Source organism: Cetorhinus maximus, unplaced genomic scaffold (genome assembly GCF_964194155.1).
Source record: "Cetorhinus maximus unplaced genomic scaffold, sCetMax3.hap1.1 HAP1_SCAFFOLD_569, whole genome shotgun sequence".
Classification (NCBI taxonomy): Eukaryota; Metazoa; Chordata; class Chondrichthyes; order Lamniformes; family Cetorhinidae; genus Cetorhinus; species Cetorhinus maximus.
The window spans coordinates 123,255-138,246 of record NW_027596511.1 but is presented as its reverse complement, the minus strand read 5'-3'; the positions used below and the strand labels follow the sequence as shown (position 1 = coordinate 138,246).

Genomic DNA, 14,992 nt, shown 5'->3' with positions numbered 1-14,992 from the left:
TTACGAAAGTATACGGCATGCCAGGCTTTATAAGTAGGACATAGAGGATAAAAACAAGGGCATTTTTATCAAACTGTGCAAAACACTCGGCCTCAACTGGAGTATTGTGCTCCGTTCTGGTTATCGCAGTTTCGGAGGGATGTCGAGGCACGAGAGAGGGTGCCGAATAGACTCATGGGAATGGACCATTTAAATAAATTTCAGTTACGTGGATGGGTTAGGCAAGCTATGGAGACTATAAAAATCCTGGAAATGGGCAGTGTAGATAGGGAAGGATTGAGCACCAGAGGAAACTGATATAAAGAGATTGGCAAAAGAGCCAACGGCGACATGATGAAAACCTTTTTCAATAGACTGAGTCATCCACATCTGGAATGTGCAGTCTGAGTGTGTGGCGGCAGCAGATCCAATCGATCATTTCAATAGGGAATCAAATAATAATCAGAAGAGCAAACAAAACATTGCAGAGCTAGAGAGAAAAGACCGGGAGCAGGAAAATTGCACTTGAAGTGAGTCAGCACGGTCAGCACGGGCCGAGAGGTCTCCATCTGCGATATAATCACTGGACGATTCAATGATTTTATAGCACGATATAATTTCTACTTGAGAAAACAGTCCCTACACAGAAAGCAGGTGAGGAAATGGAAGAATTGAAGGAATGTTTTTAACAGGGCTAATGGACAGGAAACATGAAATTTACTCTTTCATTTGATATGGGTGTCGCTGGCAAAGCCAACATTTGTTGCCCATCCCTAATTGCCCCTGAACTGAGTGGCTTGATGGGCCATTTCAGGGGGAGGTTAAGAGTTAACCACATTGCTTGTCGCTATGGCGTCACTTGGAGGCCAGACCAGGTAAGGGCGGCAGACCTCCATTCCGAAAGAACATTAGTGCAACTGATGGGTGTTTGCGACAATCTATGATAGTTCATGGTCTCTACTTTTGAGGCTAGCTTTATATTCCAGAGTTATTAACTGAATTACGATTCCACCAGCTACCGTGGTGGGATTTTAAACCATGTCCGCCTCGGTTTTTGGATTACAGTGAAATAGAAGATCAATGAGTGTGAGGATTGAGAAAGAAAATACAAATTTAAAGATCTGAATGACTTTATTCTTAGTGATAGAAATTCGCAATAAATTCAGTGTACAGTTTTGAGGACCATTTAAACAGCTCTCTCCGTGCCTTATATCACTGTGTGTCTGCAATCCCACCATGTTCATGTTTTTGTACAGTTCTCTCCGTGCCTTGTTTCACTGTGTGCCTGTAATCCCACGATGTTCAGGATTTTGTACAGCTCTCTCCGTGTTCTGTATCACTGTGTGTCTGTAATCCCACCATGTTCAGATTTATGTACAGCTCTCTCCGTGCTCTGTATCACTGTGTGTCTATAACCCCACCATGTTCAGATTATTGTACAGCTCTCTCCGTGCTCTGTATCACTGTGTGTCTGCAATCCCACCATGTTCAGTTTATTGTACAGCTCTCTCCGTGCTCTGTATCACTGAGTGTCTATAACCCCACCATGTTCAGATTATTGTACAGCTCTCTCCGTGCTCTGTATCACTGTGTGTCTGCAATCCCACCATGTTCAGTTTATTGTACAGCTCTCTCCGTGCTCTGTATCACTGAGTGTCTATAACCCCACCATGTTCAGATTATTGTACAGCTCTCTCCGTGCTCTGTATCACTGTGTGTCTGCAATCCCACCATGTTCAGTTTATTGTACAGCTCTCTCCGTGCTCTGTATCACCGAGTGTCTATAACCCCACCATGTTCAGATTATTGTACAGCTCTCTCCGTGCTCTGTATCACTGTGTGTCTGTAAACCCACCATGTTCAGGTTTTTGTACAGCTCTCTCCGTGCTCTGTATCACTGTGTGTCTGTAATCCCACCATGTACAGGTTTTTGTACGGCTTCCTCCGTGCTCTCTATCATTGTGCTGTGCTACGACTCAGTGCACAGTAATACACAGTGGAGTCGCTCAGTTGTGGTCTAGAGATCTTTAACCGGCTGATTTTCTCGGCAGGATCGATAGAAACAGAAATTCTTCCCCCGGCAGCGTTTACCCCATTCTCCTCTCCTGAAGTGTGTCTCTGAAGCAGATATTCCAGAGCCTGTCCTGGGGACTGACGGTACCAGTGTACTGTGTACTGACAGGTACCTGAATATTCACAGTTTAAAGCAACGGTGTCACCAACAGCAGAGGTTTGTACAGGCGGATGCTGGGATATCATGGAATTGGAATCTGGAGGATAAAAAGAATGGACATTACCTTTTTATTTAGCCATTATTTGTCCAGGTGAATTTGCGAATCGCGTGAATGTCTCTGCTTTTTGCAGTAATTTTATACGTTTGAAGCCTGTGCGAACCGTATTCACTGTTATTCAAAAAGGATCAAGTGGGGAATGAGGTGATATTTTCTTTTCCATAGCGAATTCTTCCCATCAAGAATGTACCGTCTGAATTGATGGTGGGAATAGATTCCATTGTAGCTTTCAAACAAATAATGGATCTATGCTGGAAAATGAAATAAAAATGCAGAGCTATGGAGAAAATTCAAGAGCAATGGGAAGAATTGGATTGCACTTTTGAAGGGTCAACGCCTGCACGATGGGCCGAATTTCATCCTTCCGTGCCGTATGATTCTATAATTATATTAAATCCCTGTGTCTGTTTTCCCTGGTGAGGGGCAAACCTGAGGGAACATTTTGTGATCAGTGAGGCAATCAGTTTCAAAAAAACATGTTTGTTGGCGAGGAACACAGCTGTGTGACATCACTGAGCACAGCAAGATCCAAAACAAACTGATGGGAATCATCAGCACCAATTGGGCCAAACCGAGAGTGAACACCAGTGGTCAAAGGTCAATCATTTACTGCGGTTTAAAAGTGCTCGGGAATTTCTCTCCGCCTTTTGCTCTATTTCTCTATGTCCTATCAATAGGGTCCAATTTTCATTTGAAATATTTACAATTAATTTAATTTTATTTATTTTATTTCACATTTCCTTTATTTCACGTTTACTTTGTGCTGTTTGCGCTTTTTGTAATCGTGGGAACTTGCCCCAAAGTCTCTCAGTTGTCGGTTGGGTTCAGCCTGTTCAGTTTCCGCAGTGGTTTTACTGTTACTCAGTGGGAACTGCCTCTTCCGGCTCTCTGACAATTTCAATTCTTTCCGATCATTGACTGATTCTCTCCACGTTCTCTGGGCGGAGTTTTCTCTCAATTTTACATTATAGAGGAAAAAGACTACCAAAGAGGAATGGGCCATTCGACCTGTGCATATAATCATTTCCAGCCTTACCTCCACCGAAACCTAATTGACCATTTCTATCCAACTCCCTGTATCGGCCTGTTCCTTAAAAACATCAATAATATCTGCAGCCACTCCCTATGACAGCAAGTTCCAGATTCTGACTTGTCTTTTTTTAAATTTATTTGGCTTAATATTTTTATTTGTTTTGTTAATGACTGTCATATGTTGATGGTCCATTGCTTTGGGCTCAGCCACAAATAGACAATTCCTCCATACTAAAACCGTTCATTATTTAAAAGGTTACTATAAATTTTCCCAGTGGTTCCCTTTTATCCAGAAAAAAGAGACACAGCCTGTTCAATCTTCCCAGAGAGATGTGGAATGTTGCTGATTTCTTTTCTCAGGCATGTAAGAAATCAAATTAGAGAATCGAATTGAAGCAGGAGGCGCCATATCACCTTTCAAACCTGCTCCGCCATTCAGTAATTTCGTGGCTGATTTGCAACCTCAACATTACATTCCCACTCTGTCTTCCTGTCAAAAATCTACTGAATGTTGTCTTGAATACACAGAGATATGGAACACTCACAGCTCTCTGAGTTACAGGATGCCACAGATTCACAACAATGGTTTTGCTGAAGATATTTTCTCCTTCTCAGTTCCAATGGATGACCTTTTATTCTGAAACTGTGACCCCGAGTTCTATACTCCTCAGTCTGAGGAAATACAGACACGATATCTGCCCTGTAAGGCCCCAGAAGAATATTATATGTTTTCATGAGATCAGCTCCCATTCACCTAAACTCTAGGGAATATTGGCCCAGACTACTCAATCACTTGACAAGGAACAATCCCTTTATCTCAGGAATCAGCCGGATGAACATTTGCAGCACTCCTTCCAAAGTAGATTGATCTCTCTTCAGTTAGGAGACCAAAACTTTACACAGCAGACTTTACCAGACTAGAGACCATTTCAGCCGTTCCCTCCATAAACCTCACACCATGGGGTCGCATTGTACTTTGAAATGCACCCAGTGATCATCCAATCCTTCTCTCCCTTTCCGTGAGCTATTTCTTACTGGTTCTCAATGAACTTGCCCCCAGTTTATAATTGTTCCGTTACGTCCCTGTTCTCCTGCAATAGATTAATTCATTATCCTCACTCTCTCACTGCACTTTGTTGTTTCCATTAACAGTCATCAGGGATACAGTTAACTTAAGGCAAGCCCATCTCTCAAACATCTACATTCAATATAGAGACGTGTCTGCAGTTCCAAAATTTCACATTTCGGTCTGAGGGCGGAATAGGAGGAAAGTGTTTGGTTCTATGAAGTCAATTGAAAGAAATGGCGGGGACAATGTCACTAATTTCAGTCACTGATTGTCCAATAATAAAATTCCATCAGGACCCACATCAGGATCTCTTGTATCTGAAGTCCGTTGTGTTACTCTCCCGTTTTTCTGCCGGGTCAGGTATTGAACTTGTATCCGAACTGGCCGCAGTTGTGTTGAGTTTATTCACCCGGTACCTCATTCACATTGCGCGGCTCGGACTGCAATCTGCTGCCCGGGAGAGAGCTCTGTGACCCCGCTCCCTTGCTCCCTCGGTCACAGTTAACAACGGGAATGGAGTCCAGTTAGTCGACAATCTGCGCTCATTAAAAGCGATTCAGAGTGTGAGATTCAGTGATGTTGATGGTGTCCCCCATGCGCCCGTTAAACCAATAATGGTCTAGATTCCGTCAACTCCCACATCCCACCCAAACCCCACTGATATCAATAATAAACTGACGGTGGACTTTACCCGGGACAGGCTGTAACCCGGCGGGGTTTGGAGCCACTTACCGGCTGTGACAGTCACCACCGTCCCGGATCCATCCACATAATAATCATCATCATCCCAGTGACACCGCTCTCAGTCTCCCCGGTACAACAACCACCGACACCTCAACCTACCGGAGAATTATCATCAGACAGTGGAAACTTCCCAATTATTCAGCGGATTGAAATTAATAAACAATATTCAATGTTTCAACGTCTCTGTCGGTTCAAACCGTTCTTTGTGAGGCCCTGAGCTCTGAGTAAATGGTCGCAGGGACGAGATGTTCCCTTCATATAAACCGAGAAAAATATCAAAGAAAGACAATCGAATGGTGGAAAGTACAATGAAATGTCACCATATCAAAGCGATAATAAAATCAACCCGACAAAATCACTATCCGGGCCCGCAGAATTTATATTTAAATTATACAGAGGTATTTGCTCAGGTCTCATTCACTGTGGCTGCCCCAAAATGTCGTGGTAATGAGCTTTACAATAATAGTTGGCGGCGTCTTCAACTCTCACATCCCGAATTTCCAGAGAAAATGTGTTTTCTGATTTATTCACCGACACAACAAATCTCCCCCCGCTGTAGATCCGCTCCCGCTCTGTCCCGGTCTGCATTTGTTTGAGGAAATGTCCCGCTTGGAAATAATTTCGCGAATCATCATCGAAAACACAGGTGATGGTGAGAGACTGACATCCCTTCTTGGTCACAGCTGCCGGGGTCTGTGTCACTGACTGACTGAAAATTCCTGAAATTAAACAGAGAGAGTTTACTGGACCATCAGAGCCGAACCGCAGAACGGGACTAAAATCCCAGAAAGTGTCTGCAATTGAGATGGACTCGGGCAGCTTTATATTAAATCCACACAATGTCGGTTTGTTTGATCGGTACTCACGGGGTAAACAGACACACAGGGTGAAAACAAGGCGGATTCCCATCGCTCTGCTGCCTGGAGCTGGGGGTTTATAAGACGGGGAGCAGGGGACTGCAGCCCTGGACTGCACTGGGAGACCGGACCTCAGAGCTGGACTAAATACTTTAGGGGATCAAGTTGATTTGCACAGGGCAGTTTAGCTGAGATAATTGATTTGCCGCACGGTCCCCGGGTCGCTGGCTAAGTGTTGTGTGAATAAGAGACAGGTTTATAAAAGGAGGCTGCAATTTTCTAATTCTACATTTGGATTGTGATCCGGATGTGAAAGCCCCTCCCACAATACTCTGGTGTACAGGGGTGGGGGAGGGGAGCTTTTCTTTCTGCCAGTTGTGCTGCCTCCTTCCTTTCCCCTCAATAATGAACTGTGAGGTCGGTGCATGTGTTTGTATTGGGTGGTGTTTGTTAAAGGTGGAATGTGGGCCCAGGACACCAGGAGAATCCCCCTTCCCCGCTCTAATCCCAATATTCCGGAGATTGTTACCTGCTTCTTGTGACCTCGGACAGGGTATCTGCTGTTTCGAAAATGAAATCACAAGGATTGCTTTAAATATCCCTGGGAACTTCCCTCCACCAACACCGGAGTGTCCTTGCGCCATGAACCCCACTCTGTCTGCAAAGAGTAACCGGACCTCGTACAATGAAACACCCCTTGTCTCACCAAACCATTGACCAAAATTTATTTCACTTCCAGCGTTTCCAGTTGGGATAAAATTTCACCGATCTGAAACGTTAGCTCTGATTCTCTCGCCACTGACTGGCATCCTACTCGGCTAACCTTTATTTTTCCGGAGTTTCTTGTTCTTTTATTTGAGATTTTCAGCATTTATGGTTCTCGGCATTTCGATTATTGCATCGTGTGGGATTTGAATGGAAGCCCTGCTGTGTTTAACTTGGCTCTGAGCTGTGCTGATTATCTTTGATCGATTAAAACACCTCCTGTTCATTGGCCACTGCACGAGGGAAACTCTTCGCACCGAGAGGCTGGAAAAAAATTGATGTTTTAAATATTTGTTTTATTCGTTCATGGGATGTGGGCGTCGCTGGTAAGCCAGAATTTATTGCCCTGCTCTAATTGCCCTTGTTTAAGGGCAGTTAAAAGTCAACCGCATAAATGTGGGCCTGGAGTCAGATGTAGGCCAGACCAGGTAAGGACGGCAGATTTCCCGCCCTAAAGCACATGAGTGAACCAGTTGGGTTTATTAACGGCAATCGGCAATGATTTCGTGGTCATCATTAGACTTGTAAATCCAGATTATTTAGAGAAGTGATATTGCTGGACACTGTGATCCAGGTTTGGAGAGTCAGCGTGTATTCGAGGGTTAATCCCTGTCTTTTGAAATATTCTATCATTGTCTTTCAGGAAGAAATGGCGAAGATTCAGGCTCTGAACATCTTTCAGAATGACGGGGTTGTGAATTGCCCTGGATATCACTGCACTGTGGTTACTCGCCAACCACCGTCAATTCTGTTTTACCATCTCCAATATCGCTTCGAAGCTCTGAGATGTTCACTGAGTATTGAAGCTCGGTGACAGGGTAAATGTTTCCACATGTCCCAGTCATGGCGTCTGCTGTTTTACACGAAGAAAACGAAACGGTTGCCTTAATATTGATGCGGCCATTCAATTCGAGATTGCCGTTTGCTGCTGTGCTGGACACTGCCAGAGTCACACACACACACACACACACAGACACACACACCTTTAGCAATCTATCCTCTGATGGACACTCCCGGAATCACACACACACACACATAACTTTAGCAACGGAGCCTCTGCTGGACACTGTGATAATCATACACACACACCTTCAGCAATCTACCCTCTGCTGAACACTGACGGAATCACAGTCCTTAACCTTTCTGCTTTCCAGTCAACGACGTATGATGCCGTGGTTGAGGGGCCTTGTCACTGCACCAGTAACCCAACAACTCTAGATAATATCTCGCGTTCGAATCTCACCACGGCAATTGGTGGAACTTGAACTTAATAGCTATCTCAAATTATCTGCAGGAAGAAATAATTGTCATGAAAACCCATCTGGCTCACAAATGTCTTGTCCTACAATGGACTCTCGACCCACAGCTCGTTAAAAATAAGAATGGCTGCTGACTCTCACTTGCTTGGGCTCTATCATCAGAAGCGAGTCTAATTATCAGCATTTATGCTCCCATCCAAATTCTTTTGGGGTATATTGACAGAAGATCATGGCCACATTCGGCAAATCGGGGAACATCGGTGCAGAGCGAATCAGAAGTAAGGATTCATTTCTGCAACATTTCACTTGAGTTCAGTTTGAGGAGTTGCTGGTTTTTGGTGAAAAGTCACAGGCTGGAACTTTCGCTCTGTTTCTTGTTGTACTTCGAGCATTTTCTGTTTGTGTTTCGAATTTGGTTAATATTTTGATGCGAGACACAAAAGAGGAGGGGGAAATGTCACCCGCAGGTGCATTCTTTCAGATAGCTGTTTGGTCATAATTTGGGACGAGAGTATACGAGAGTATGCCTACATTGCGGAAAGCAGTTAAACACTGGATTTTACTGTATAATTATACTAATGTTCTTTAGGAATCATCACACAACGGCATAAAATAAACACTCAGGGTCTCTCTCGGTTCCCTGGGAAACAATCAGACAATGAAACTCCCCACGTAGCAAAGACCGCACTGACTAACTGCCCCCTCAGTTCGACACTCTCTGCTGTGACCATCAGTATCTCTGATGAAACATCGTCTCGATTATTATTTACTAGACAACCCGCGGCAGCCCTGCCCGTTTCTCCTGTTAGTCGTTCATGCTCTGAGCCTCCTGGCCCGCCTTGTGCTATCAGAGAGATTGATGCCGCTCTTCCGAAACTGTAACCAGGAGCAAGATTTTTGTACAGTCACTGCCGCGTTTTGTCTCAGTGTGGAGCTCAGCCGCACAGTAATAAACCGCGGCATCGGCGTCCTCAGTGTCTACAATGAGCAATTGACCGCGTTTCTCCGACTTGGAAAGATTCAGTTCAAATCGCCCGCTTCTCTTTTTGCCATTCGATTCTCGCCTTAAAATCCACTCAAGTCCCTGACCGGATTTCTGTCTGTACCAATGCATCGCGTAAAAGCCAGACACCTCGTAGCTGCAGTCCATTTGCACCGAATACCCGCTCTGGACTGTTTCCGAAGCGGGAGATTGAAGCACATGGTCCGACAGACAACGACCTGGAAAAATATTCACGGTATGAAACACTGGAACAACGAGAATAATAGTGAAAACCTCACTCTGGGTCATTGGGTCACTGTCATGTGCCTACCTGTTCGCATCGCCAGGATGACGGATAATAGCTTTAACTGTGCAACACAACACATGTTTGCTATGAGAATGTCAATATGAAAACGGGACACAACTCACAACGGAAGAAAAGGAATCGGGTGAAGAGAGTATAATGTTGGCTGATTAAAGTCAATGATGGATATCCAAAGTCTCGGTCACGTGTTTATTTTTCCCGCTCCTCATTGGCACGAAATTGATATTGTTCACCGGATATAAGGAGGCGGTTTGTTGGTCCGCTGCTCATTTCTCCCGTGGTTCACGTCCGAACCTATCAGTTTGTCTGAAGACCAGCTGCGTCTTTTGCTCCGGGTAGAGGCAAGTGAGGCACATTTCTTTATGAGAGTCACTCTCTGAAGCGACCAACCTGACACTGGGTGTTCGAATCCAGTGGAAAATGTCCCTGACAGAACGAATGAGCTTCCGAGGGACTGTACCTCAGTAAACCGTCAGGGCAGCCCAAGGACCCATTGCCTCGCAGAATGAGTGGAGCCTGTGGACCTGTGCCTCATTAAGCATTTGACACACTCACCATGGTCTATGCACACCTTTCCCGGGAGGGTGGGTGAGCTCGATGATATTCTACCTACCAAGAGAGTCAACACATTCAGGAGAATCTTGTTATCATTTTCTTGTAGGATGGGTGAAGCCTGTGGAAAACAGCTCCCATAATAGGACCTGTGTAGGCACTGGCTGATGGGAACCCGCAGAAGGTGTTGTATGGGCCGGCTCAGTTTTTGTCTCACCATGTCTCACTGCACACCAAACACTCCAACGGCTGATGCCGCGATATTCTCAATATTGAGAATGTTATAACTTTTCCTTCGGTGAAGATAGAGCCTGGACAGCTCCGTCATTGCTGAGCTCCCAGATATGATGAATCCCGGCCCACGGTTTTGAACTTGTCTTTACATTTTACAAGGTAAAAAAAGAGGTGACAAACGTCCAGGAGGAAATGTAATTTAGCACAAACTGTTTACTTCAACATAGGTTCACCGGTCAGCACAGTGATTATGATCAGAATTAAACATAGGGAACACATGATGACTGCTTTAGATTTCAGAGCAGAATAAGAGAACGATTTCAATATGCAGACCGTGCCGGGCAGGTATGGAATAGTAAACACGGCTCAGAGGCATGCTTCGCTTCATGAGAGACAGAGAGGCGTTTTCCATGGGCATGGTTGGCTTGTTCCTGAGTCTGACGTCAGCTGAACACCAATCACTGTTACTTTTCTACTTCATTCACGGGATGTGGGCTTCGCAGGCTGGGCCAGCCATTTATTGCCCATCCCCAATTGCCCTTGAGAAAGTGCTGGTGAGTTGCCTTCTTCAACCGCTGCTGTCCATGTGGTGTGGGTACACTCTCGATGCTGCTAGGAAGGGAGTTCGAGGATTTTGACGCAGTGACAGTGTAGGAACTGGCAAAGAAATGACTTCCGTCGCCCTGCGAACTCTTTCCTTCACTGTTTTCCCCCTTTGCCCCTGTCCCGCTCTCTTGTTCTATATCTCTCTGCCTCCTTTTTTTTTTTTGCCTTACCTGTCTTCCTGTCAAACTCAGTTTCTCTATTGATGAACAGTTTGATCGACCCATGGTATACCAGAAAATTGAAGAGATTCCAATTAGTCTGACGCCTGGTATGATTGAATATTCCTCCGTCTTTGAGCACCATTAATAGCTACAGTCATACCACCACCAAGAATATGATAAGTGAACACACCATTCTAACTGGAATGCAGATGCACTGAGGTTAAGTTCGTAACAGTACAGGGTGCTGATTCCAGATGTCAGTATGTCGATCCATGCACCAGCAGCCGTCGCACGGCCTCACGGTCAAGCAGCACCATTGGGGAGGCAAGGAGGTGAGTGGGGAGACCTGAGACACTGGAAGCAGATGTTTGTGGGTGAGGATTAGACCGGGTGACTTTAAATATCGAACTCCCTTTTGCAGAGCGAACGGAGAGGATGCGGTTACTCAACAGCTGAGTTGTGTGAGCCAGAGCGGACATGATAGGCCGACTGGCCGCTGCCCACAACCGCGTCTTAACAACTTCTACAGCCGCTGCCCGCTCACGTCTAGGCAGGAGCAGAAGGGGTAACTTTAAACTTGCACCAGGACGCTGCATTGACAGTCCGGGCATTATTCCGGTAGCGGAATGAGTCAGACACGCAGCCTGACTTCATCCCGTGGACGGTTTCTTAGGGTCATGATTGCAAAACAGATCCTGCTAGTACACGTTTCTCTACCGAGATACAGTCAGCAGCTGAATCCACCATCCTAACCATCGACAGCCTGTCGCTGACCAACGCTGCCGCCTATTAGAGCGCTCTCACTTTTGATCTGTGCCCTCTCGCCCTTGATCTTTTTACGAGTGGGAACAGTTTCTCCTTATCTACTCTGTCCAGCCCCCTCACCATTTTGAACGCCTCTGTCAACTCTCCTCTTGGTCTTCTCCTCTTCAAGGACAACAGTCCCAATCTCTTCAATCTATCTTTCTGGCTAACGTTTCTCATCCCTGGAACCATTCTTGTAAACACCTTCTGCACTGTCTCCAATACGTTCACATCCTTTCTATAGTATGGCCTCCAGAGCTGTGCCCAATATTCCAGCTGAGGTCTAATTAATGCCTTATATAAGCTCAGCATAATCTTGCTCTTGCAATCTGTCTCACTATTAATAAAACCCAGGATACTGTCTGCCTTATTACCTGATCTCTCTACCTGTTCTTCGACATTCAGTAATCTATGCACATATACGCCCAGCACCCTCTGTTCCTGCACGCCCTTTAGAATGGTATCCTTTATTTTTTATTGTCTCTCCATGTTTTTCCTATCAAAATGCAAGGGCGAATGGCCTCATTCTGTGTTGTAACGGTGCTGGGATTCTATGACTGTATCGGGATTACTCATCATTATTATCGTGACTTTCATCTCATCGCCTGAAGCAACATCGTCGTTTTACCTGGAATAAAACCTGGGCAGGGGGAAATGCATTTTTGCTGGGAACGGAGTGAGAGGTTGTTACTGGGAAGTGATATATTGAAGAGAAGAGATGCCAAACGGTTCTGTATGATGCAGTCAGAGTCAGCGGCGCAGGGCATCCTCTGTGGGCAGCAGGAATACAGATCACCCTCATACTACACTGCTCCTCAAGACAGAACCAAAGAAGGCAGTCGTGCGGAACTTTCCACAATAAAAAAGGGCAAGCGATGCGAGTCCGAAGGAGAGAAGCAACGGGGATACCGCGGGAAGAGTGGCCAGACGAATGTTCAATCTGTAAGGGACTGAATTCAGTAATAATACCTCATTTGAATACTGTACAAGTCTGCATGTTTGCAAAGGTCACGTTACTTTGGCATTGACTGCCTGTCGGGACAAGCAGGACAGCGACAGGAATTGAAGAATTAATATATTATTCAGCTGCATCAATGGATTGCGTTGAAAACAAGGGTTGAAGTCAGCTTCGGGTCAGAGAAAAACACTGCAGAATGCGCACGGCTTATTTACACAGAGCTCACATGTGACATTATGCAAAATTGGGAACGTATGGAGATTGAGGTGAGTTCAAAGCAATTTCGCCATAATTGACATTGAGCAAGTTTCAGTCTGTGTTGGTGGATGCGCGGGTCGCAAAAGTGGCAACCTGTGATCTCTCACTGCCACCTGGTGGCCGGTTTCAAAATACTTATTTGACTTGATCTCACAGAACACGGTTATCTCGAAGTAATTTTATGCGACACCCTTTGCGTATTATATCGTGAGTAGAGCTTCTGTACTGGGGATCCCCGGCACTGACACGGGAATAACATTTAATGCTTCGCTTCGCTTCTGCCACCTCAAAGATTGCCCCTGTTCAAAGGTCAGCATTGGCGTCACTTCTGTTCCCGTTCCCTGTCGTAAGCAGAAAGATTTCGATCGGTCCCCTGCTCCCTGCACGGACCTGATCAACCGGAGAACAACTCGGCTAGGCGCTGATTGGATGGATGGTGGAACAACGGAACGGTCAGTTGATTGGATGGCATCTGATGTCTCGGTCCAGGCCGAACCAATGGGCAGAGAGGCCGTATGTCACCCAACATCATCCCATCTCTGGACGGCTTCCATTTAGGCTCCTCGTCAGAGAATTAAATGAGACAGGATCTATCATGACTTAAACAGGAAAGAACATAATGTTTAGTGCAGCAGTAGCTGAAACATGTCCTTCCATAGTATGAACAGAGTCATGGCCTATTGTATTGATAAATTAATCAGTGCATAGTGTGGCATAAGCAAATAATTTATCCAATGCAGTAACAATGAAACAGGGCCCAGTGTAATTTAACGGGAGGCAGCGAAATGTGTACAATGAACAGAGGCACGGTCTAGTGTAGCGGAAGCAAATATAGAGCCCAGAGCAATATTAACACAGACTGGGCATTGCATAGCAATTCACGAGATAGTGTTTTGTGTAATATAAATAGAGGTAGGACTTGATGCAATAAAACAGGGAAATTATCCAGTGCAGTATGAGACAGGGTCTCGTGCAATACAAAGAGAGATAATTGCCTTGATAATCGAGACATTCGCAAACGTGAAATATCACTCGGCAAAATGTAGATTTTGTGATGTAAATGGATTTCAACTTCTCACGACATCATTCCGAACCTTATTGGGGAGTTATTGACAGAATAGGCATTCGAATCGATTGAGGTGAGAGAAATCTGTATTTTTTAACCTGTGGATCATCGGGTGCGACAAAGAGAAATGAACTGACCAATTTACTCCAACTTGGTTCTAGAAGCGCAAGAACAATTGAACCACTGAGCTTCTGATACACAAGTCCAAGGCCAGGATGGATGCAGTTATCTCCAGGAAATTTCGCTTGTCAGTTGTTGGCTGATTCTATGTGTGACCTGTCTAATGTTGACAGAGATCGGCACTTCCAGACAGAGGCCGCAGGTGTTCCTGGGGTTTTGCTGCCATCTGGAGGAGTAAATTATAATTTCACCCAACCAATATTTTCATCACAAAACAAAAATCAGCTTGGAGAACGATTGTTTACAAATTTATTTTGCAAGACATTCAGAAGATTGTGATAACTAAATAATTGCATTTAGTGCAATATAAAGCGCAGTTAACTAATCAGATTGCTAAGAATCTTGCCAGCTACGGCAATGAATAAAGTTTGAAATGTTTGCACAGGTTGCCGCTTAGAACAAAATCGATCTATAAAAATACCGACCCGATGTGAAAACTATCCGTTGCAATGAAGAGTTCAGTCTTTCCTTTGTAGCTGCAAGGATCCCGGAACATCACCTTTGGTCCTGGGTCGTGATTTACATCCTTCAAAATATCCTTGATGTTTCTTCACTGCCTCAAGCTCGCATCTTTCACATTTGGAGATTTTATGTGTTTTTTTTAATTAAGTTTTAGGAACGTCTTGGAAAAAGGGTACCATGCCATTTTGTTCTCGTTACTAATAATTAGTGCAAAACAGAAAACCATTAACATCTCTGGAATATTTACCACTCTCTTGTGAGAGTGCGCGTGGTCTTATCTAGACTTTGTGCACTGTCCTTTCCCTAGTTTGTAACTCGTTTCCGCAGCCGTTCGGAGACTTTTACAATCAGGCTTTTGTATTCAGTCGGTTCCTGACCATCTGTTCCGGTATCCAGAATACACCGCGC

At 44.9% G+C, this 14,992-nt stretch overlaps 1 protein-coding gene across 1 annotated transcript; it reads right to left on the bottom strand.

Annotated features, from left to right (window-relative positions):
* Positions 1-1,935: 1,935 nt before the first annotated feature.
* Positions 1,936-6,024, bottom strand: LOC144674148 (uncharacterized). Its single transcript, XM_078535638.1, has 4 exons — positions 5,982-6,024; positions 5,544-5,834; positions 5,104-5,160; positions 1,936-2,249 (listed from the first exon to the last, which is right to left on the bottom strand). The coding sequence occupies exons 1-4, from the start codon at positions 6,022-6,024 to the stop codon at positions 1,936-1,938; spliced, it is 705 nt and encodes a 234-aa protein (XP_078391764.1).
* Between the last annotated feature and the right edge of the window lie 8,968 nt (positions 6,025-14,992).